The sequence below is a fragment of the Lepeophtheirus salmonis genome, chromosome 3 (genome assembly GCF_016086655.4).
Source record: "Lepeophtheirus salmonis chromosome 3, UVic_Lsal_1.4, whole genome shotgun sequence".
Taxonomy (NCBI): domain Eukaryota; kingdom Metazoa; phylum Arthropoda; class Copepoda; order Siphonostomatoida; family Caligidae; genus Lepeophtheirus; species Lepeophtheirus salmonis.
Window position 1 is genome coordinate 13,862,257 of NC_052133.2, and position 23,322 is coordinate 13,885,578.

The 23,322-nt window shown below is 31.0% G+C and overlaps 1 protein-coding gene across 1 annotated transcript in view; it reads left to right on the top strand.

The window, feature by feature from the left end:
* The window catches only part of LOC121114105 (kelch-like protein 26), a 31,151-nt gene extending 27,411 nt beyond the window's left edge, over window positions 1–3,740 (top strand). Inside the window, exon 2 of the mRNA XM_040707960.2 lies at window positions 2,901–3,740. Coding sequence (XP_040563894.1) covers window positions 2,901–3,379 — 479 coding nt within the window. The 3' untranslated portion in view covers window positions 3,380–3,740. The remainder of the gene's footprint in view (window positions 1–2,900) is intronic.
* Window positions 3,741–23,322: the final 19,582 nt, after the last annotated feature.

Sequence of the window (23,322 nt, forward strand, 5' to 3'; positions counted from 1 at the left end):
TTATTTTAAACCTCTTTTTATGTTTCTTTTTGGAGAAAAAGGTGTGATATACAATAAAAGTAACGATGTACATTTTATCAAAAGAGCTACAGATTATCTAATTAGAGTTGAGTATTTTTTTATGTCTAGAATTTTGTCTTAGAACCCATATCGATTATGAATTAATCTAATGAAACTAATTTAGAATAATCAAACAACAGGATGGTTGACCAAAAGCTGGGATCTTGTTTTCGCTAATATCTAGCAAAGGACAGGCAAACGTGTACATGCCCCCCCCCCCTTCCAGTAGTGGTGTCTTTCGAGGCATACGTCCACTCAAACCTCCTCTGTGCCAGAAACTTGATGGTAAATTGTGATACAATCGTCCTTATCTAGACAGACCTCTCGACATGGTACTTTTGCAATTTTGGGGGACACTTTACACTTCCTGCCACACCCATTAAGTTTTTCCCTATGATGTGTGTTCTTTATTTTAAACAGGATAGTTACCACAAATACATTATTCTGCTTTGAAATGGTAATGTAATCTTTTCTTCCAATGTGGGCTCACACAAGATTTTTTTTTTATTGTGATAACCAGAAATTAAGATTCACCTAAATAATTTTCCTCTATATACAGGGAGTGGGAATCAAATTGTCGCCTAATTTAAACCTTGATAACTTGAAGACGACATTATCAAATAAAAACTGGTTACCAAATAGGAAAGCTATTCTTGTCAGCTGACGATATGTAGTTCAGTTAGCATCATGCCGTCATCATATGAGGAGGTAAAGAGCTATAAGTGGAACGAGGAGCTTTCGAGGTCCGCCGTAGTCATGGTATTGGTTAATAATGGAGGTGAAATCTCCAATTCAACGATTGCTTCAACCTTAGGAGTGAATTTACGGACTGTTCAGCGTATCCGTCAGAAGCTAGATTACACCTGGGATGTTGATGCCGCCATAAAGAGGGCACCCAAGGAGGAGGGCGCCGACAGGAAGGTCAGGGACACCGACTTTGTCGACAAGGTGAAGAAGATGATTGAGGATGACCCTACCAGGTCCATGAAGACCGGAGACAGGCCCTGGGTGTGGCAACAGGACTCAGCATCCTGCCATGTGTCCAAAATCTCCATGCAGGGGTTAACCGAGAACTGTTATGACGTCGTAACTAAGGATTTGTGGCCTCCTAACTCTCCCGACCTTAATCCTTTGGACTATTTTGTCTGGGGCTATGTCGAGAGACATACCAACAGACATCCCCATAGCACCAAGGCCAGCCTGATGGACTCCATCAAGGAGGTATTCGGCAACATGGACAATGAGATGGTCAAAAGAGCCTGCGGCCGGTTCAGAGGCCGTATTGAGGCCGTTATTGATGCCAACGGTGATTATATCGAATGAATGGCTACACTATACCTCTATGCTCGTCATAGTTTTGATTTTCAATAAAAAAGTTAGAAAATGTATATTTTGTGTTGTTTTTGTACAAAAATATTTTTGGCGACAATTTGATCCCCGCACCTTTTATACTCTACTGTAAAAATGCATTTTTCATCATTGTTAAAAATTTGGACAACAAAAAAAAATATATATACCGTTATGAGATCATGTAAAAACTTTAAACAAAAATTTACATACTTATGTTGAAATTTTTGTTATCTTTCATTAAAAATATATATATATTTATAACCATGGAATTTAGAGATTCCATACTTGAGTATTGTTGTCATTCTGTCATTTGTTTATCACATATAACTCATAATTATTTTTTTTAAATGTGTTAGTTCACTACCAAAATTATCAAGGGTATGAAGTTTGAGGACAAGTGTAGTTCCCAAGAAACATACAAATGAATGCAATTTGTTTAACATATACAAAGCGTCATGTACTCTTATAATAGAATGAAACTATTTTTCGCTAATCAAAAATTTGTATGAAAATTTGGATGATGTATGAATCATTACTACCAATTCCGAACTATGATTCTTAGTTACGATTAATCGGTTACTTTGTAAACTTTATTGGTAATCTGTCAAATTATATCAATTAATTACTAACTGACTTGCTACTAATTAAGTTTTTTTTAATGGTTTAGCTACACTTTTTTAAGATTTTTTTTTAAATAACTATCCCATCTTTGTATCACTTAAGATTGTAGTTGTTTCACAAGTAACGATGTCATTGAAGACAATGTTTGTCTTAGTTCTTTAAAAAAAAAAAAGTTATTTTTTAAATTGTTGGCATTCTCATAAAAAAGAAGCTTCTCTTTTGCTTATTTATACAGTAATTTATGCAAAAGGTAAAAAGAAAATCCGTAAGACTCCATTCATAAGCACTCAATTATATAATATCTGAGTATATGGGATATGTAACAGTACTTGTATATATTCCAAACGTATACCATAAAGAGTTTGCAAGGCTAAAATAGTGTTCTCAGTGAGATTTTACATTGTTATATGTATTAATGCCATTTACTGGGTTGTTTTAACTGTATTTACGATGTATAAAATTGATAAATAATGATCGGTGGATTAATGGGTAATCAGCCAAGTTGTTTTTCTGCGCACCCCTAATTCTTAGTTATGCTTGACACTCCTGTCATTTTTTTTAAAGTGATTTTTGAATTATGAATGCATGTTGTTATTTATCTGTTTTTAAAATATTATTCATATTATTATGCTGTTATAACCCTTTGTCAAAATAAAAAAAAGGAGGATTGTATGACCCTAGGAGCCTACAAACAAAGGCGTGGAGAAGACCTATCCACGAAATAAAAGGCAATATTACAACCACTCCCTCGTAGATCCTATACTTGGGTTATTTATAAAATTGAACGTGATGTCCATACTAAATTTATTTACAATACTCAAACATATTTACCCATAAACTCAGGATTAATGTTGTTTCATTTTTTCCAGGATTCATCGTTGCTGGAGGAATATCCAATCTCAATTATGAACTACGCTCCGTATATTTTTACAACATCAGTTCCAATATTTGGGAGCGCCTTGAGGACATGAAATACCAACGGGAGTATCATTCCTGTATTGGAATTGAGTCAAAAGGAAATTATCGGTACTTTTTAGCAGGAGGGGCCTCTTGCTGTGTTCGAGACAACTCCTTAGAAGTATTTGACCTTGAAAAAAAGACTTGGACTTTTGAAGACGCAGGTAAATTCGTATTGGGACGGGATGGAGGTCAGTTACTTCAATTAAATGCAAATATTTATGCACTTGGAGGACGGCTTCACCACGATTCTGTTGAAATGTACGATCCAGAGTTGAATACAAGGTGGAAGTATATGGATGATTTGCATTTGTTATATGGTAGACGTTTTGCTGGGGTTGCAAAAGTGCCAATGGAGTTTTTCCAAGGGGATATTCGATGTGAAATTTAAATAAATTAGGAAATGGTTTTTTGTTTGTAAATCTTTTCTTTAACAGTGTACATATCTTTGTACGTAGGTTTATGTGATGATGATACTTGAAGCCCAATGATATTGATGAGTTTTCTAGTGTTACGTATATGTATTTGTAATTCATTTGTACATTATGTCATATGGGCATTAATTTTATAAATAGATATGATAATGTTGACTTTTGTCACGTTCTCTTTTTATGTAAATTGATTATAATTCTCCTGATTTTATAAATTGTAACTATTTGAATGATTATATATTATTCGCATGTATATCTTTTTGTCTGCTTAAAAAGGATCTCATAGTGTTTTAAAAAATAATAAATCTAACCATAAAAACATATCATATATTTTATTCAATAAATCTACCTAGATTTTACAAAATAATTTCGTAAATTACCCATGAGACTAAGCTGCACAATTCCGATCTTCATTTTCTTTATTTTAAGTAGATACTACAGTGTGAGAGGTAATATAGTGGACTTTTTGATAAGGAACAAATTGGGTAAGCTTTTGGAAGAATGAAAAGGAGTACACCATAGAGCCTTTATCGGTGCGTGGACAAAACGTTGACCTACAGTACGTCGACTGTAGAATATAAAATAAGGGGATCCTCCAAATGGGCCTGCGATGTATCCCATTCGCACATTTCTTGCCAGAAAGATACCCCCCCCCCAACACCACCATATATAAACTATCAATAAGGGCCCTCACAACCCCTATTTACTCCTCAAATTTTGAAGAGGTTGCTGGGTACTGGCCACAAAATGGCATGAAACCCACCGCCACTATTTAAGTAACTACTAAGAGCCCCTCACAACCCCCTAATTTATACATCAAATGTTAGGGCTGTTTTGAGGTGCTTCTAAACCCCAAAATGGGATGAACCCCACCACCACTACCTATATTTACCCCCCCAAGGGCCTGGAAATTAGAGGCTATTTTGGGTTTCATCTCTTTTGGGAACTGGCGGTACCTGAAAGCAGCCCTAACTTCCTGGATATAAATTGAGTTATTGGGAGTGGCCATTGAAGGCAACTTATCTTGGTAGCGGGCTCCATCCTTTTTCGGGACCCGGTAATACATGCAAACATCTCAACTTTTGGGGTTTAAATAGGGGGTGGGGTTGAGGGGTCATTAATGCTTTTTATATAGGGGGAATATCTCAGGCAGGAAATTTCTGCAGAGTAAATTTTGCAACACCAGAAAAAATAATATCTTAAAGTATATGAAGCCATCCATATTTGGCCCTTTTGCCATCCCAATATTTATATCATAATACGGGCTTTGAGCATTGATAGCAAACAGTATATTTGGGAGTTTCTGAGGGTTCCTTATTTTAGTTATTGGAGTTATGGGGCGGGAAATGTCTGGAGTGAAATGACGTAGAAACAGTAACATTTTCCGGTTGACATTTTTCATTGAACGTTCTGTCGGTCGACATTTGAGCTACTACTACCTTTATCACATACTTCTTCACTTGATATATCTTTATATTTTCAAAATCATTTCTTTCGGCTGCTACCATGGCATGCTACGTTTTGTCTTTTCTCTACCATGGTGACCTTTACCCTTGACTTGATTTTTTTTTAAATAACACAAAAGAAGGTTTTTGCCCTTCAGAAAAATCAAGTATAAAAAAAGGTATAGTTATACATAGAATTAAAAATTTCCCATTCATTCTTAAAACCATGTCATTCTTCCTTTAGAGGCCATGAAACTTTTTATGTGAGTATCTTCAGTGTTGCTCTATTGCAGAATAATTAAATTTGCAACACGTCCCTTATAATTTAACATTGATTGATTAATGTTAAATTTCCCAAGTAACAGAAAGCCATAAATAAATTCTACTATTATTATGCCTATGAAATTAAATTAGGCAATTTCATCTTTATTACATACTGGCGTATTGATGCATTGTATTTGATATTTTTCTCTTAAATTCTTGGAAAATTATTGATTCTCCTTAACTTATTAAGTAAAATATAGACCTACTTAATTAGTTTTTTTATAGTTTATGTATTTGATTATGAAAATGAATTCTCGTTATTTCTTGTTTTTATAAATTATTTCTTTTGTAAAATACTATGATGTTGTTGATTTTATGTTCCAATTCTTTGTTTGTTTTTCAAATTGAGAATAATTACAAATATTATGTACGGCTAGGATTTTTCTCTCAGGATCCCGTTTTCATGTGATTTTTAGGGGTTTTAAACTTTCCCGAAATTCCCTGGAAATCTTGCATCTAATCATTTTATACTATAAGGTTTCATTTAATCAAATAAAGTTCATTAATTGAAACGTTGAATAAATATTAAGTGAATAATCCTACGGTTTATAAAGCTGTTCATTTAGCCATGTCCGACTCTCCGAGGTTGGCAAAAAAATTTTCAGATAGGTCCATGGTGTTTGAAAGGACAGGTGATCCCAATTCATGCAAACTTAGTTCGTTTTACTCTAAAGATGTGGGATAATTCTTTTTTCAGAAGGAGATGTTAACATCACGACGACCTATTAAATAATGAATAAAAAAGAAGAAAGAGCACACACAACAACAGTTTTTCTTTTTCAAGATTTTAAAAACTACTCAATTCTACACATTCTCACATGTGCAAAGCGTAACCAAAGTGTACATTGCATCCTTGCCAGTTTTTTTGCATATAACATAATCTGAGCTTTTTAAACTGTAGAACCGTTGCTTTTTTTTTGTAGGAAAGATAAACCATATTCCTATCCTTTTCTTTAAAAAAAAAAGTAATTTAAAACCCTCATCTAATGTTTATACGGTTTATGGATAACAAATGTTACGGTATATGTATTGTTAATACATTATGACAAACACAGTGGCACCCCTGGGATTCCAAAAACTAATGACTGCACTATTAGGAGAAACATATGGTACACCTGAATTAAGAGCGGTTTTAATATACTCTGCCTATTATATGATTCGGGAAGGGGGGTGATGAACTACTGCTATTAAGAGGAGAATCCATTTAAAATTGCATCTGTATATGGAAAATATTAAAATTTTATTTTAACATATGTATCTCGCCTTCTCCTTGCGCCCTTACACAAATCCCGTCTCTACATATGAACAATACTAGCTTAAAATGTATACTTTTTTTGAAAGGTATACAAAGACGAACATAAACTAACCAGTATATATTATTTACTAACAAGATCCTTTAACACCAATTACCATGAAAATGAGAAACCTTATCTACTTAAACATTTATTTCTAAGGATGCATCGAATTATATATATATATATAAACCATATTTGATTCCTCACATCACCTTTTCTTTCATTGTGTTTATCCACTGAAATATTCATGCAATACATCTTTTTTACTTCATCTTAAATTTATTTTAATTCTTAATTTATTATATAATAGCAGTAGTTATTGGACATCGAATAACAGATATATTTTGCCTAAAAATAAAAATAAAGCTAACTATCCTAGAAATCCTCAGGATTACTCATTGTTTCTCACGAGCACACTCAAACGTATTTATTCAATACATAGATGTTCTCTCCTCTAGAAATAATATGACGTTATAACAGATGAGTCAGGGAGTACTTTAGTCTTTAGAGAGTCAATGAAAATGATGTGCATTTTGGAAATATTAAAAAACGAAAATGAACATCGTAACTGACAATTTGAAGAAAGTTCTGGAGGAGAGAAGCTTAGATGACATGATGTTTCATTAGATCCGCTACAATCAGTTGTAGAGGTAGAAGGAAATAAACAAGGGCATTGACAAGAATTACGCCGATGTCGATCATAAATTGTACTCTGAGTACACACAGACTTACAATAATTATAACTTCACAAAAAATTTGCCCCTGTCTTTTATGAGCACATACGAATGTTCAATCAGGTTTTGAATGTAGGGTTGGCTGATTTAAATCAAGTTGACTTAATTCATGATTTAAATTGTTTATTTTGTTTTTTTTTTATAATCATTGATTTAATTCAACTTTATATTTATTTTCACTTGAATGCAAATAGATCATGCATTATATGAAATAAACAATTTACTTTGCGATTAATTTTGACCATTTTGAACTTGTCTACTTAGATATTTTCATAAGAATGGGCTAGTATTTAAATATGACTCAAGACAATCTAATAATGTGCTTCAACGTTTTTCTTGGTATATGATGAGAAATTTTGCACCTTCCTGTCGGGTCATTCCATGTCAAATCAACGAAAATAAATAAAATTATCCCCCCGACACATTCAAATTTGGAGGGTTTTTGGCACACAAGCTCAAATTCATGAGTAAATTAAGTGTACCAAATTCCACTACATAATTCTGAGTCGTTTCTGAGATATAGATACTCGTCTTACACCAAAATTTTCAACGTCGCTTTAATGTCTTATTACCTTACGCTTCTTTTTCTTATGTATTTTTTTATCCAAAAGAGCTAACCTCTTTAAATTGGGTGCTTAACTATTTTGAAGTGTGAGGATTCCAAAAATGAAGTCAAAATTAGAATATTTAAATTTCTTATGACCTCAATTTTGATTTAAAAATAGACTTGACTTGGAACTGTTGTCCTTTCACTCTTGCTACTGCTGTTATCACAATGGCATCAATAATCCCTTTTTAGGGGTTTAAAGCCCCCCGAATTTTTTATTAATCTTTGAAAACCCTATAGTAAAAAAATTACATTTATAATGGTGGTGCAGGTTAGTATAAGAACTTTTAACTTTTTTTTTAACCTTGCCACCATTTTGATGAATTTGGTGACAGATGTTACTGTTTAATCTTTGCCAGAAGTCACAGTAAACCACCTTGTGATGGAATTGTTGGTACTATGAAAAGATTGATAGCATGAGTTAGTCTGCAGCGACCATTAAAAGATCGAATACTCGGCCCAATTTGTTTCTTCAACTTCTGCCGAGATGTCATCTTATTTTGATAAAAGTGATGCGGATCAATTGCGAGAAAACATGCAGAAGAGGTATGAAGATGCAAAGACCATTCTAGGTACAAGGAACTTTAAATATTTTCTTTCAATCTTTACTAGCAAGAGACTCACAGAATAATCTAATTACTTTATAAAGCTTCGTTTTACTTATTCATCTCCAGTTGTAGCTGTAAAAATATCACAATTTACTACTTAGACATATTGTATGGATGTCGTGGTTATAAATGAAGATGACGAAAGCAAAGACATAAGTATTAAGTGTTTTGATCATTATATTCCATCCCCTTCTTATCAGGCTTCCTAGACATGATGTTTGTTGGGATCCTATGACCCATGTTATATGCAAGATCAGGAGCGATACCAACTTTCATCATTTAAAGCTTCGCTCGAAACATTATGGACACAGCAATATAATTAATTATAGAAATAGGTTTATTTACAAATAAATATCTGATTCTTTATGGGGGATGGGCGGAGGAGGGATTTATAAACACTTCGGGGGGCTTTAAACCCCTTAAAAGGGGTTACCAACGCCATTGTGATAAGAGAAGCATCAAAAGCAAAAGGACAAAAGATCCATATCTAAAAAAAGGAACAATCTATTTTGATGTTATGTCCAACTTTACACTCAAGTACTCTTTTATTATTTGTTAACTTATATCAATAATATGTATGACTCTAGTTCAGTTTTCTTTTTTCAGTGTATATAAATCATAAAGTAAGTTTAAGATATAAAAGCGTAAGTAAAATTGACCAAATTTACGGAGAAAAGTAACTTAACATTGAGATCACAGCCTGGGAGCTATGATAAAAAAGCCAACACTATTTTTTGGCATAGTGATACCCCTATTTATATAAAACATGTCACTAAAGTTTCATATTCATAAGAGCTGGATAATTTATTTTATTGTTGATCAAGTACTTGCTAGTGTAGTTCAGATTTTTTTATACCAAAATTGAGGTCATATATTCTAATTTTGACTCCATCTTTGGAGTCCTCACACTTCAAAATAGTTAAGTACCAAATTTCATGAGGTTAGCTCTTTTGGAGCAAAAAATATACACAAAAAAGGAGCGTCTGGTAAAAAACATTAACGCGACGTTGAAAATTTTGGTCTGAGACGAGTATCTATATCTCAAAAACGACTCAGAATTATGAACTGAAATTTGAATTATTCTGGGGTGACTAAAATAGTATTTTCTTATTGATTTCTTTTCTTCTTATAGGTTACATAACCTCCTTATTCATAAGAAAGAATTGTTCAAGTTCTTTACAGTTACCAAAAGAAAATTATACAAGTTTTTAATCTTGGTTTGTATCTTGTAGATATTTGGACAAATATCGTTCAAAGACACTACTTCTTGGGAGTTGAATAGGATAGCTAAGTTTGGAAATTGTGTGCGTCATTCTTGCACAAGAACTAAACAATTATTTTTTTATCAATTAAATTCTAATATTCGTACTATCATTAATATCACCAATTACATATTAGTCTTAAAAGTCTAGTATAATTTGTTTTTGTTTTTTGTTACGTTTACCATAGTGATATAATTTGAAGGAACCTTTATTCCTAAGAAATTAGCGTGTAGACTTGATATCATGACTATTGAATTTATTGTAATTTGTTTTTAACATGACTATATTCAGAATAGTCCAAATATTTCCATACTTGAGCTAAATTCCGAGCTACATATGTATATATATGATAATAATCGGTAATTGGGCAGAGTTGCTGACTTTTGCTGTTATCTATCCCCCTAAAAACAAGATCACATTTTTTGCAGAAAATCAAATTAATAACGATATGAAAGTTGTTAAATTATTTTACCCTTAAAAATCATTTTTTTGAAAATTCATATTTCTTTCTTAATCTATAATTAATGTAATCGACTCTAATGATCAATGTAGCTTTAAACATCTGACCTTACTTTTTTAAATTTCATTTTTTTAACATTATTTGATTATTTATTGCTCAAAGACTCAAAACTTATTTATAATACCTTATCGGCCATAAATACATTGAAGACTTTTATGTTCTATCTATACAGCAGTTATTCCTCAATTTTATTAAAAAATTAAAAAAACTTAACAAAATCTTGGGAGATGAGTACATTGGCAAGTGTGGGGATGAGAAAAATTATAATCGATAATCAATAAAATCCATAATTTAACTTTACTTTATGGAATTACTATCACTGGATTTTCAAGGGTTAAATTGAAAAAAAAGCAACGGCTGAGATCGAAAAATATTATATTTTTCATAAACCAAAAAAACTGCATCGATCAAAAAGTCCATATAGGCCCAATCATAGCTTAATATTAATTAAAAAAATGTTGTTTGGCTGTTGTTTCAGTTTATTTGAAATAGAAAGAACAACTCCTTTATAGAGTGGGGGACCCAAAACTTGCAATAATATGACTAAATTTTAAAAAAAACCGTGATTTTGATGGAGTCACGAAAGGACAATTCAAAATTAATTCATGATGTGTTTGCATACTATATTTAGCTATATTAAATATCCAATATTTCTTCCTTCACAAGAAATAACAGCCTCGACACACTTTCGGAGAGATTAGCAGCTCTTGACGATGAATGCCGTGTCCGTGGGCAGTAATGGTAGCTCGAAGCAAATCCAAATTTGGATTGGAAGTACACCAGACACTCTCCTCCAAGACGCTCTAAACTCCAAAGTCCGGAGGTTTGAGGTCAGGGATGGAGGACGGGTACATAAAGGCAGGCCAGAAGTCACCCATATTGTTTCTGTAGAAGTTATGGTTGTTCTTAGTTGTATGGGAGGGATGCCATCTCGCGTCAAAACATAACTCTTCTAAGGTTAGGTGCTCTTCAGTCACAGCAAGACTGTTTACCGCAGCATCTTGTAGTACTCCTCCATACCCACTCTCTCTCCAACCTTGAAAAGGTATAGCGGTATTTTCTTTCCGTTACGTCTGGGAACATCACTTGGGCTGGGTTCTTGGTACGGAAGATCCTTTGAACCTCCTCTCTTGTTTATGCGAGGCAACGATTAATTTGCTTGTTCACAGCATTGTCAAGCATGAATATATTCTTGTCAGAGTAATTCTTGACTCCGACACCATTGACAAGTTCATTGTTTTTTTAGTTGTTGCTCAGACATTTTTATACTTAAACCATAAAAACAAAATCTGTCTGGTTTTTTTTTGTTTTTTTGTTTCATCTGTCATTTGATTGCATAATGAAACCTGGAAATTGTAAGTAACGGGGGGCAGGGGGTAATCGTAATAAAATGCTACTCCAAGTTTTGGACCACCATTCTGAACAGACTCATGAGTCATGGCCAATGATAATAACTTATGTTAAAAAAGTACTTCATGCAAAGTCACTAGACAATTTAGTCCATCAAATTATAAATCTTACACATCTTGCTATTCCTAAAGTTCACCCTTTAGGAAGCTATAAACTGTGGACCATTTAGGCCAAGTTGAATCAACTCTTCTTAAATTTAAGCAAACTTAATTTTATAATAACAATTTTAGCTTAAATTCGATGGCGTTTAATTAACTAACTAAAACTGGCTCTAGTTATCTCCAAGAACAATAATAACAAAACAAATCTACAAACATTACAATTGAATATTTAAAACTATGATTTGTGTATGATTTCGTATTGATTTTAATTAAAATTATATTTAATTTATTATTTTACTTTTCATGGATAAATATGATTTAGTTCTTCAAATTAATTGATCATTATGAATTTGTAGTATACAAGACACTCCTTCATAATGGTTAATCCTATCTCTTTAAGAATCTTGAAAAATGTATATACTTTGTTTTTCAATTATGAAACTCTAATTGAGGACTTAAAATGTCATTTTTAACATAAAATGTAATAAACATTTGTTAAAATAATTTGTAACTTAAATAATATAGTTTCCTCAATTATGTGATACGTTGATATTTTATTGTATCTCGCTACTGTTCCTCCTAAAAGAATCAGATTAAAAGGCATAAGGTCAGTTGTAAATTAACCAATTATTTCCTACTTTCAGCCAGATTGGTCTATTTTTTTCTGTGTGGCATTCATTTCAATAGAGGAATTGGGAGGAAAGATTATGGCAACTGTCTGTTTGGATTTGCAAGGAATAATCCTCATAGACCATCTAAAAAAGAGTAAAACTATTACATGTGCATGTTATTTATCGTTACTGGAGTAATTGAAAACCGAACTACAAGAAATACTCCCACGATTGGTCCACAAAATAGTCCTCTTACATCACGAGAATGCGCCAGCTCACACCTCAGCAGTTGTGGTCGCAAAACTAATGGAAATGGGGTGAAAATGATTTCTGGAGTAGTAACCTCAAGAGGGCGTCCAGAACTTTCAGCGTCAGTTGTGCCCACATGCCCCCTCCGAAATTTTGAAACCACTTATAAACTGTTCTAATCGAAGGTACAGAATGTTTAGCAAGCATCTTTTTAGTCTTTTGATGTGTTTTGTCTCACATAAAGTAATGTTTGATCGACACACGAAATTATTTTAATCCATTTTTTGAAAATCACTCCACTTCCTCGATTCAAACGAATGCCAAGCAGAAAGAAATACACCGACCCGACCTGGCTGAAACTAGATGTAGGCTCTTCCAAGAGATGCTTTGGACTAATATAACGCCGATACAGGCCAATAGTGTCATTTCTTAGACTTTGAACGGACTTTTCAAACGACTTTTTTAGTTATTCTTAATTCTTGAAAAGAGAATATCTGAATATAAATTATGAAAAATATGTGTGCTCATGAAGCACATAAAGTAACACTTAGGGTTTGTTGGATCCAAAGTTATATTAAGAATTGACACCGGAGTAATTCTGCTTAAGTACATACTAGATGAGGAGTTGGATTTGTGTTTATTTCCCATATATCATAGCTGCTCGCAGCTAATCTAATAAAAAGCCATAGTAAATAAGGTGCTTTCCTCCGAAACATTCGACGAATTGTCAGGTTACCATGTCATTTTTTGGTTTCTTTACTTATAAATACCGGGAGGCTATATTTTAAACAACTCTACTGCTCAGTATATTTTGATTTTTATGCATTTTTAATTCAAAATAAGTGTATTTTTTTGTATCGATATTCAACCATCGTTGGATATTTGTTTGTGTATATTGTAAATACGAAGTGTTGTTAATTTTTATTGGAAAAATTATTTTATTCAGTGTACACATAGTTTATGAATAAAATACTTATATATATCTTTTGCCAAAAATTTTGAACCATAATCAATATATTGACCATAGAAAAAATATCAATATTGATAAATGCATTCGAGTATAGCAGTTGATAACCCTTTCGTGTGGATTTTGAAAATATATCTATACAACAATTTAACTGACGTCACAAATGGCACCATAATTGAAGGAGAGCCAATTGGGGAGAATCAAAGTTGATATATTTACCTCCACAACAAAATTAACTTTTGATATGTTCAATTTAAGGGAATATCTTCATTTGTTGGACTGACCTGATTTTTATAGGATTCGACAACAACGGCCAGTTGTTAGTTTTCTTCCAGCTTTTATCCTACTGCGTTATTTAACTAAACCTCCTTTAAGGTAGCTTAAAACATTCATCATGGGTGTACATGCAATTTATTTCTTTGAACTTTGCACATTATAATCTTCAAATCTTAACGATGCTCCCTATCAAAAAATATGAGGTTATGTATTTAGCCCCACCAACATAGTTGAGTAGAGACTATGGTTGTATTTCGGTTTTTGGTTTCTTCTTTTATAAGTCGCCAGGATTACGGAGAAACTTACGTATCGATTTTGATCAATTTTAGTACAAAGAGGATATAAGGTCACAGTAAGAAGCCATTAAATTTCGAGAGGTCAAGATAACAAAAAAAGTAAAAAAAAAACATTCTTGACCATAACTTTGAAACAAATTGAGATACATAAGTCATTTTGATTTTAAGTTGAAATTTTTGAACTCTACTTACTGCACGTTATAATTACTACATAAAATGTACAATTTTACCAATAAATCTTAATGAAACTCCCTCAAATGGTTTTAAGAATAAAAACCTTAATATCTGCATTGAATACTACTTGATGCAAATGATAAATACTGATATTCGAATTAAATCAAAGTATTGAACCATTAAAAATACTTCAATATGTACTAATTTTTTTATCGATTAGGATATTTTCAGAAAAATATCTAAATTTGTAACTACAACATTAAAATAAGATTCTATAAAGATATAATAACATATTTAAAATACATTTTAAATACAGATATATGATAAAACTAGGCAATAAAAGAATAATTTTTGATAGACAGTAAGGTTTAAGTCCTTTAATTAGTTGGTCACATTTTTACTTCCATAAAGTTCAACCTTGGTATATAGGATTTTTATTTTTATTTTAATAAATATAAATCAAGAGCCTTTGTTTATAACCCTGTCATTCATTCTTATTATGATAAAATAATAAATTCAATGTATTTAATAATTAATAGCTACTCTCTAAATACTACTTAATAGTTGGGAACAAAAAAAATATCGAATATTAGCTACTATATGTTTTTTTCAATTTTTTCTTTTCCCATTTGATAATCGAAATTGAGAGTGGTTGAAAAAGCTAGTCGCGGGGTTGCATTATTTCTAATAGTAATTGTAAATACCATGGTAAGATCTTCAATTCAGTTGTCCAACCTTTTTCTGAATGCTCGTTATTGCAACTTATTAAAAAAATTTGTTGCATGGAACATAAAAAGACTGATGAACACCTTGGCAAGTTATACCTCGTTCAAAATTATTCGATGACGATAAATGTAATCGTATTCAGCATTCAGAAGTCTTAAATTAAAAAAAGTTAACATTGAATGAACCAAATGATATTATTGAGTTAAGAGGTAGTTTATTCTGGCTGCTTCAAGATATATGGCGATTCAAAGGACGATACCTCGGTGTAAGATATGTAGGTAAACATTATACGTTTTCCCCCAAATAACCCTGTAAAGTATATCAAAATTATAAATCTTAATGTGAAAGTCTTCAATATACAAACCATGGCTCCTCTTTAAGATCTTCCACACTTTTACATTTATTAGACTATATTCATTTCATAGACGAATAAAACGTCGATATATTTAAAAATCGTGTGTTGATTGATCCATTTCATTAATGGTATAGATTTTTAGGGTACTTTTTTAATTTTAAATATTTACAAAAATCTAAATGGGTACTTGCCTTTCGGGACTAATTTTAAACTATAAGGTGTATTTATATTTTTTATTTAATGTAAATTCCCAAGTTCTGATCATATATATTATTATAAAATAAATACACACAAAAACTAATAATCACATGAATTAATAATGGTTAGATTTTACTTAAAAGGAACCATATCGTGATCAAAATAAAGTCTTATAAATACAATAAAGGATTTAAAATATAGTTTATAATTGTATGTATCTGATTTCATCCCAAAAATTTATGTACAAAGCATATAATTGACCAAAATATGTCTATGAAATATGCGGCTCTGTGTATGTATATTGTAAATATATATATTTCAGATTTTTACTTTTTGGTTTTTTGTTTTTCGATTGTTTCTGTGTTAACTCGCCAGACGTTTGTATTGTTGATGTCGATTATTTTGGGAGCCTAAACATACCACACTCTGTCACCTCGCTAAAACAAAAATACCCTTTGTATTTTTGTTGTCAGCTTTCAATTCCTCGTCTCCCTTGATACATCATGACTATTTTATAATTTATTCTTTTTGACAAATAACAATATTAATAAGTTATCCTACACTAATGCTCCGTTTCCAAAGGAATAGGAATACAATTTCTTGTAGATCCCTTGTTGTTTATATATTATATATATTGTCCATTTTATTATTTCATTAATATTGGCTATCATACACAAATACAGATGTCTAAGTATTCTTTTAATAAAATGTTACTAAGCAATATTATACTACAGCATTGAATAAATTACTATGTGATTTATCAGTTGTTGTAATTAATTTTTGTCAATTCTCCCAAACTAAAGAAATTTATAAATGTATCTGGGAGCCCTGTAAGTTATTTGATTTGGAAATGGAAGAAGAATACCCATGGGAGTTAAGTTTTTTTTAAGATGGAGATTTTTCAACATAATTATGTATTTTATTTTATTTTAGTAGCAGGCTTGTTGCTGTGCACCTTTTTTAATCGTTAAGTTCACATTAATTGTCATTTCTTCGAATTCGTTTAGTTTACTATAACAGTCACTTTGAAATCGTTTAATCGGTTATTGTTCACTTTTTAAACGACTTAATCAAATTCCCAAAAATAAAATGCAATCACAGTAAATCCAAAAATGTCCAATAAATTTTAATACAAGGGGTGTCAGACTACGACTGATTGGCCACATCCAGTCTGACGTATCATTTTGGTTTGCCTTGTTACTACATAAACAAGACCTTTGGAAATTGTAGATTGTTAAAATTATTTTGTATTTAACGAGTGCGTGTAGCTGAGATATATTTCATCTACTAAAATATACATATATTGTAAAAATACAGGTGGGCGCGTCTAAAACTAAACACTCCTTTAAATTTTACAATATGCACATATTCGTGATTTTATTGAGTTGAAACCTGTTTATACTTCGAGGCAAGGGGCTTGACTAGTTCTAAACAAAACTCCAGATTAATATAAATAGCAACAGTGAAACAAAAGCCGATAATATGGAAAGACGTCGAGTCGCAATTTTGGAGCTTTCCGCGCTGGGAAAAACTCCTACTGAAATTGCCAAGGTTCTGAACTGCAGCCGCACCGTCGTTTATAGCGTGGTAGCCAAAGGGACTCCTGAAGCGACCACAAGATCTAAGTTAAGACCTCGAAGGTCGGACGAAATGGTTGCTGCCGCGAAAAAGTATGTCTAGGACAAGAGAGGCAAGGTCACCGTCAGCGGCCTCTCCAGGGAGTTCAACGTCATTAGAAGGGCCATGGACCGGCTAGTTAAGAAAGATCTTGGCCTTAAGGTCTACAAGAGAATCCCTCGTCAAGCCCTCAAACTGTAGACAAGGAAAAACTCCTCGCAAGGTCGAAGATTCTTCTCAAAAAGCATAAAAAAAAGGCCTCACCCGCCAATACAAGTCCAAGGACCAGCTGCAGTCTGCCCTCAAGAATGCCTGAGCCAACCTCGCCCAGAGCTTCATCGCCAAGTCATGCAGCAAGTTCCGGTCCAGGCTGGAGTTGGTAGTGGAGAACATGGGCGGCCATATTAAATGGACATGTGTCTAAGACTCTCATCTTTCATGTTAAATAAATTAATTCGTCGACCACTTTAAAAATTTCAGAGTGTTCAGTTTTATACGCGCACAAATGCATTGAGCCAAGTACTCCGAAGCATCTCAAATAATGTCATGAATAAGAACTATATATGTGAGAAAATATAACTATCGAGAGAAATTGCAGTACTTCAATTAAAAAATTAATAAACAATTTGATCATATAAGATATTGAAAATGATTGGGATCTGAGATAGTTTATTCGAAATAAACGATGAACGATTTAAAATTTTATTTTCAGTCGTTTATCGTATACTTTTTAAATTTTTTTGATTGTTTACCGTTCCTTAACTATTCTTTTGAACGATGCACGATTATCACTTTGAAAATTAATCAACAAGCCGGATTATTAGTAAGTAAATAGATTATCTAATTGATGGGAAATAATATTTAATAATAAATCTATTAGCATCTTGAAATATATTTTCGTTGTTCGAGAGAATTTTTATTCACAAACTTCAGAATTATTGCACTATTCAACAGTATTTTTACGGCAGGCTGAAACCTACATTTATTATTGTTATTAAAGCCACGATTTTGTCTCATATTTCGACATGAAAGACCTATATGGATGAAAATCAAAGTAATTTTTCTTCCAGTGCTTTATGTCCTCCATGAACTTATAGAATAGACCTTACATACATTTCGATTTGTTTTCAATCGTTTAAAAAAGGTCAATTTTGATTTATTTTTGGATAATTTAGTTTTTTAATATTTAATAAGGTATTGTCATAAAATAAGCTGGCTAACTTGTGTTATATACAAATCCTGATAATATTCCGGGGGAAAAATTAGAACTCTTCATGAGTTTTTAAGTAATAGTATATACTAATATGAAATAATAAGTTAGATGTTATGAGCTTAAAACAAGTTTATAAATGCTTCATATGCAAAATAATTTATAAATTGATAGCTATAAACAATTATTTTTTTTTTCCAGAGTATCATTATAAAATATATTATGCAGCCTAACTAGCATATTTTATTAAATTTTTTAATCAATATTAACAACTAAATTAACCAAAAATCAATCAAAAGCATCCCTTTTTTTAGAGGCATTTTTTTTTTAAATACAAATGTAAGGTATCTTCTATAACATCAGATAAGATATAAAGCACTTGAGAAAATATAATAAGGATATTCACTTTTAAGTAAGGTCCTTAATTTTACTCGATTTTTAGTGGTTATATACATTTTTTTTATTAATTCTAATCAAAATAAAGTAATAATTCATTTTGCAAATGCTGAATGTTTGTATCAATTTGTTATTTACTTTGATTTTCATCTATAAATTTTTTTCATGCCAAAATATGCCACTGAATCGGAGCTATACCTTACAAACTTGATTTGTATAATAAGGCTTTAAAGGCCAACCTGTAGATGTTGAATGTTATGATGGGTTTTTTGTGTTCTACGGCTTAAATTACAATAATCAATTTGGGTTTCAGCCTACGGGCATTTCAAGACATTGATTTTGTTCCAATTATTGAATAATTATCAGAAGTAGTTCGTAGCTTAACAAAAATTAGTTCGAATATAGCGTATATAATAATAATAATGGGAAAATTGAGAACAGACAACAAAATACATTGTAAAGTTATGTGTAAATTATGTAATGCCGTGTTCAATTACACAGCACTAACCCAGAACTCCTATATTCAATATTAATCCTTTCGTTAAATTTCATTAGTCAGCAACCCAACTTCTGCTTAATTTTGACCATGTTTTAAATTATATTTTTCCCCTTAGAGAAACACGAAAATAAATTTTCGGGCCCAAAACTTCTGCTATTATTGTCTACAAATTAATTTCTCTAAATAAAATTCCCTAAAGCGCCATTTGTATAGCACATAATTATTTTTTGTTATGAAAGATTTAAATAAATTATATGGAATCTTGTAAAATATAATATAATTTGTGGATATTCGTTATAAACTTTTAAATGACCTTTTTTGACATGTTGAATGGGAGTAAACCACGAAAACAAATTTTAATTTTAAACTATCATATTTATTTATGTATGGATATATTACGCAAATTTCCTATTTGTATTTATCCATTTAAATAAAGACCTTCCTGTGGAGAAAAAAATTAGGAAATATGGACAAATATATAAAACACCTTTTTTTGTTAAGTTAATAAATAAAATACCATGTCAATAAAGACAGCAATATTTTAAAGATATACAAAAATAAATTATTAACTTGAAAAAAATATTTACTGAAAAATAAATAAAAGGTTTTGTGTTTACATTTGAAATGTTACGAATAATAAAACTGATGTAATATTAAGGTAGAGATACAAAGGGTTTCTACTAAAATTATTGAAATAATAAGGTTGCGTACGAAATTGTTGGGGTAATATCTAATTGTAACCAGAAATTAATTTTTTAAAGGTAGGAAAATTAAACCCCAAATTTAATATGTTTCATATCCAATGTAGTTCACTAAAATTTACTGATTATATGTAAGTAATCTAATGGACTTATTTATATTGAATTTATGAACTTTTCCTTCCTCTAAAATATTTATTACTTCCTATAATTAGTCAAATAACTTACATAATCATATTTAGTTTGGAAACATTTTCACAAAACCTTACACAATAATTTATTAAATATTGTATAAGAAAATTAAAAGTTAAATGTTGACAACAATTTTTTTAAAGTTATTATTGAAAGGTTTTACTTAGTTTTAGCTTATAATATAATACAATTGAAAAAAATATTAGCTTCCAAATAAGAACATTCATTTTATTTGATTTTTCTTTTATTAAACCCATTTTGTGGATAATGTATTACCGATAACTTAATGAATACTTTATCTTTCGAATGCTGGAATTTTTTTAATTAATTGTTATTTCTTTTAAAGTTAATTTATATTCATAGTTATTTCATTTCAAAATATGGCTCTTTATCGAAATTATACTCTAAAAACGTTATTAAAAAAGTCTTTAAAAGCCCAAACTTCTTGAACTAAAATATCATTTTCTTTTTTTATGGTGTAAATAACCATATTAAATGTTGATTTGAGCTGTTGGGTGTTCAAAGACATGAATTTGGTGTTATGAACAATAAATAATTTACTATGATGTATTGGTATAATCATATTCAGAGATGAGGGGGCATTCAAAAACCACTTTTTCTTAGGGGAAAGGTGGGGGGAGGCTTAAAAACATGTTGGCCTGAACTTATACCTAGATCACATAAGGTATTGTTACTACTAGAAAACATATTTGTTGTTTAAAAAAATCCTATTATTTGAAATTATTTCCAAAAGTGTCATAAGGAGGCCTTTTAAAGAAGTTAAGTATAAGAATATAACATTCTTTCTTTTTTGGTGGGGGTGGGGTGTGTCGTTTTTTTGTTTGTAATATTTATGTGAAATAAAGAAATACATGGTTAACAAATGACACCTTTACAATTTTAGTATTAATAATTATATCTTTCACTAAAGGGATGTGAAAGGAATTTTAGAAACACTATCCAAATCCATTTATTTATTTATAAACCCACATGTTGCAATTTAAAGTTGTGTGGCGTTAAATAGTAAAAATAGCAGAGTTTGACCCATTCATACTTTTCCGTTCATCTGTTTATTCCTATAAACATTCAATTCAGACAATCATTGCTTAATTCATTTCTGTTCATTTTTTTTTTTTTAAATAAAAAAACGACGAACACTTGGGATGTTTATTTTGAAGTATGAGCAGATGTTAAAAAAATATGAAATTTGAAAATCACATTATTTTTATAATTAATACCTTAAAAGATATTTTTATTTACCAAAGCTGACGTCATTATTGTTTTATTTTTGAAGAGAGAACAATAACTATAAAGTAATTATTAAAACCATCCGTTAGTGAACATCTTTTTTTTTTTTTTTTTTTTTTTTTTTGACGTAGTAAATTAACTTGGGTTAAACCTTAACCTCAATATTAATCGAATTGTATTTCTTGATACACAGTTGATAATTTGATTTTTGATCAATCTTAGATGAAATATAAATTACTTTGAACAAATATTTGGTACCAAAAATAGTCACACTAACTTTGATAAGATTGAGTGTTAATTATGGGATAACATCTGATATTACATTTGTTGCAACGTGTATACCTTGAAATGAAAAAAGAAAAATAGACAAAACAAAAAAAAAAGGAATTAAAAGTGAACAAATACATCAAACTCAGCAAACTTTCATTAAAAATTTGCAAATAGTTCCAAGAAAATACATTTTTGAAACTAAAAAAAATAGCATCTATTCTGAAAGATGTTTCAGACTCACATTAATGTTGTTTTAAGCATTAAAATTTATTTTAAACAGATTTTAAGCAATTTTATCAATGTTGGGGCCAAGAAAATCCCAGTTTACTAAAGAAGGGTAAATGCGTGAAAGATATGGAATATTACTGAAGATATAGACCAAAAATTTATATACGCAAGTCTTTTTTGAACTCCAAGTGGAATTGAGGATTGACATTGCCGTAATTCCTGTGAATATTATTAATAGAAACGGAGTGGGATTTGTAATTATTTCCTTCATGGCATGGCTATTTGCAGCTAATTTAATGGAACGTCATAACAGTTAAGCTGTTCTCCACCTAAACCTTTTTGAAACTGTCAGGGTGACCATGTCCGTTTGCGGATTTTTTGTTAATATACCGATGTTTCATATTATTTGTATCTCTGGTTATCACAGATGGCATCACTTAATTATTTGACTTGTGCAACTTTTTCTTCCTTTTGGAGAATTCTCTTTTCTGAATTGATTGAAGTAGCGCTGTTAGTTATAGAATAAATCATAATAACTTCAGAGTTCTTAACAGAGACAAAAGTATGCTCGTAGCTGACTAAATTTAGACACAAATTGAGAATGGACTCATCTTTTTATCACATGATATTAAGCTTTACCCCTGAGATAAACGATGACTTTGATGAACAATGAAAATAGAGTGCAAAAATGAAGGACTATAAGATATGAACACCATTCAAAGTTTTTTGCCTTAATTTTTAATTATTTTTCAGTTTAATTTCCGAGCCTGAATAATAGTTTTAGTGTGTACTTTTTCATACGAATTATTTATATGTTCTAGAATAATCTGCTTCTATTATTTACAAATTTGAAAGAGCTTTTATAAACAAAAGTTTTTATTAAAGTTACATTCATTGAAAGAAGAGAAATAATTAAGTAGTTATTTCAATTAATTTTAAATTCAAACATTTTTTTTTCTGTAGAAGCTCCATTAACTACTTGAAATAATATATTTTAAAAATACTTGAAAAAGTTTTTTCCCCATTATTTAAAAAATGGAGGAATCAACATCCAACTATAGTAGAGGGGGAGGGGGATGGGGGGAATGAAATCGAAAAGCTTGTATTAATGTGGTGTTTATTCTTTAAAAAACTAACAATTATTGTTTCAGTAAAAAAGAAAAATGTAAATTTCGGATATATTGTTGTTAGTGTTGCATAAGGCCTTATTCAGTTTTGAAGGCTGTAGTCCTGCCCAGTTCAGTTTCGGTCCAGTATAGTTCAGTCCTGCATATCAACAACTGCATATATTTCGATGGAAATTGTGACTTAATAGCTTATTTTATTTCTTAAAAGATGTTCAGGCGTCTTAAATCCATTTCAATTTACTGAATTGCTTTCATGTATT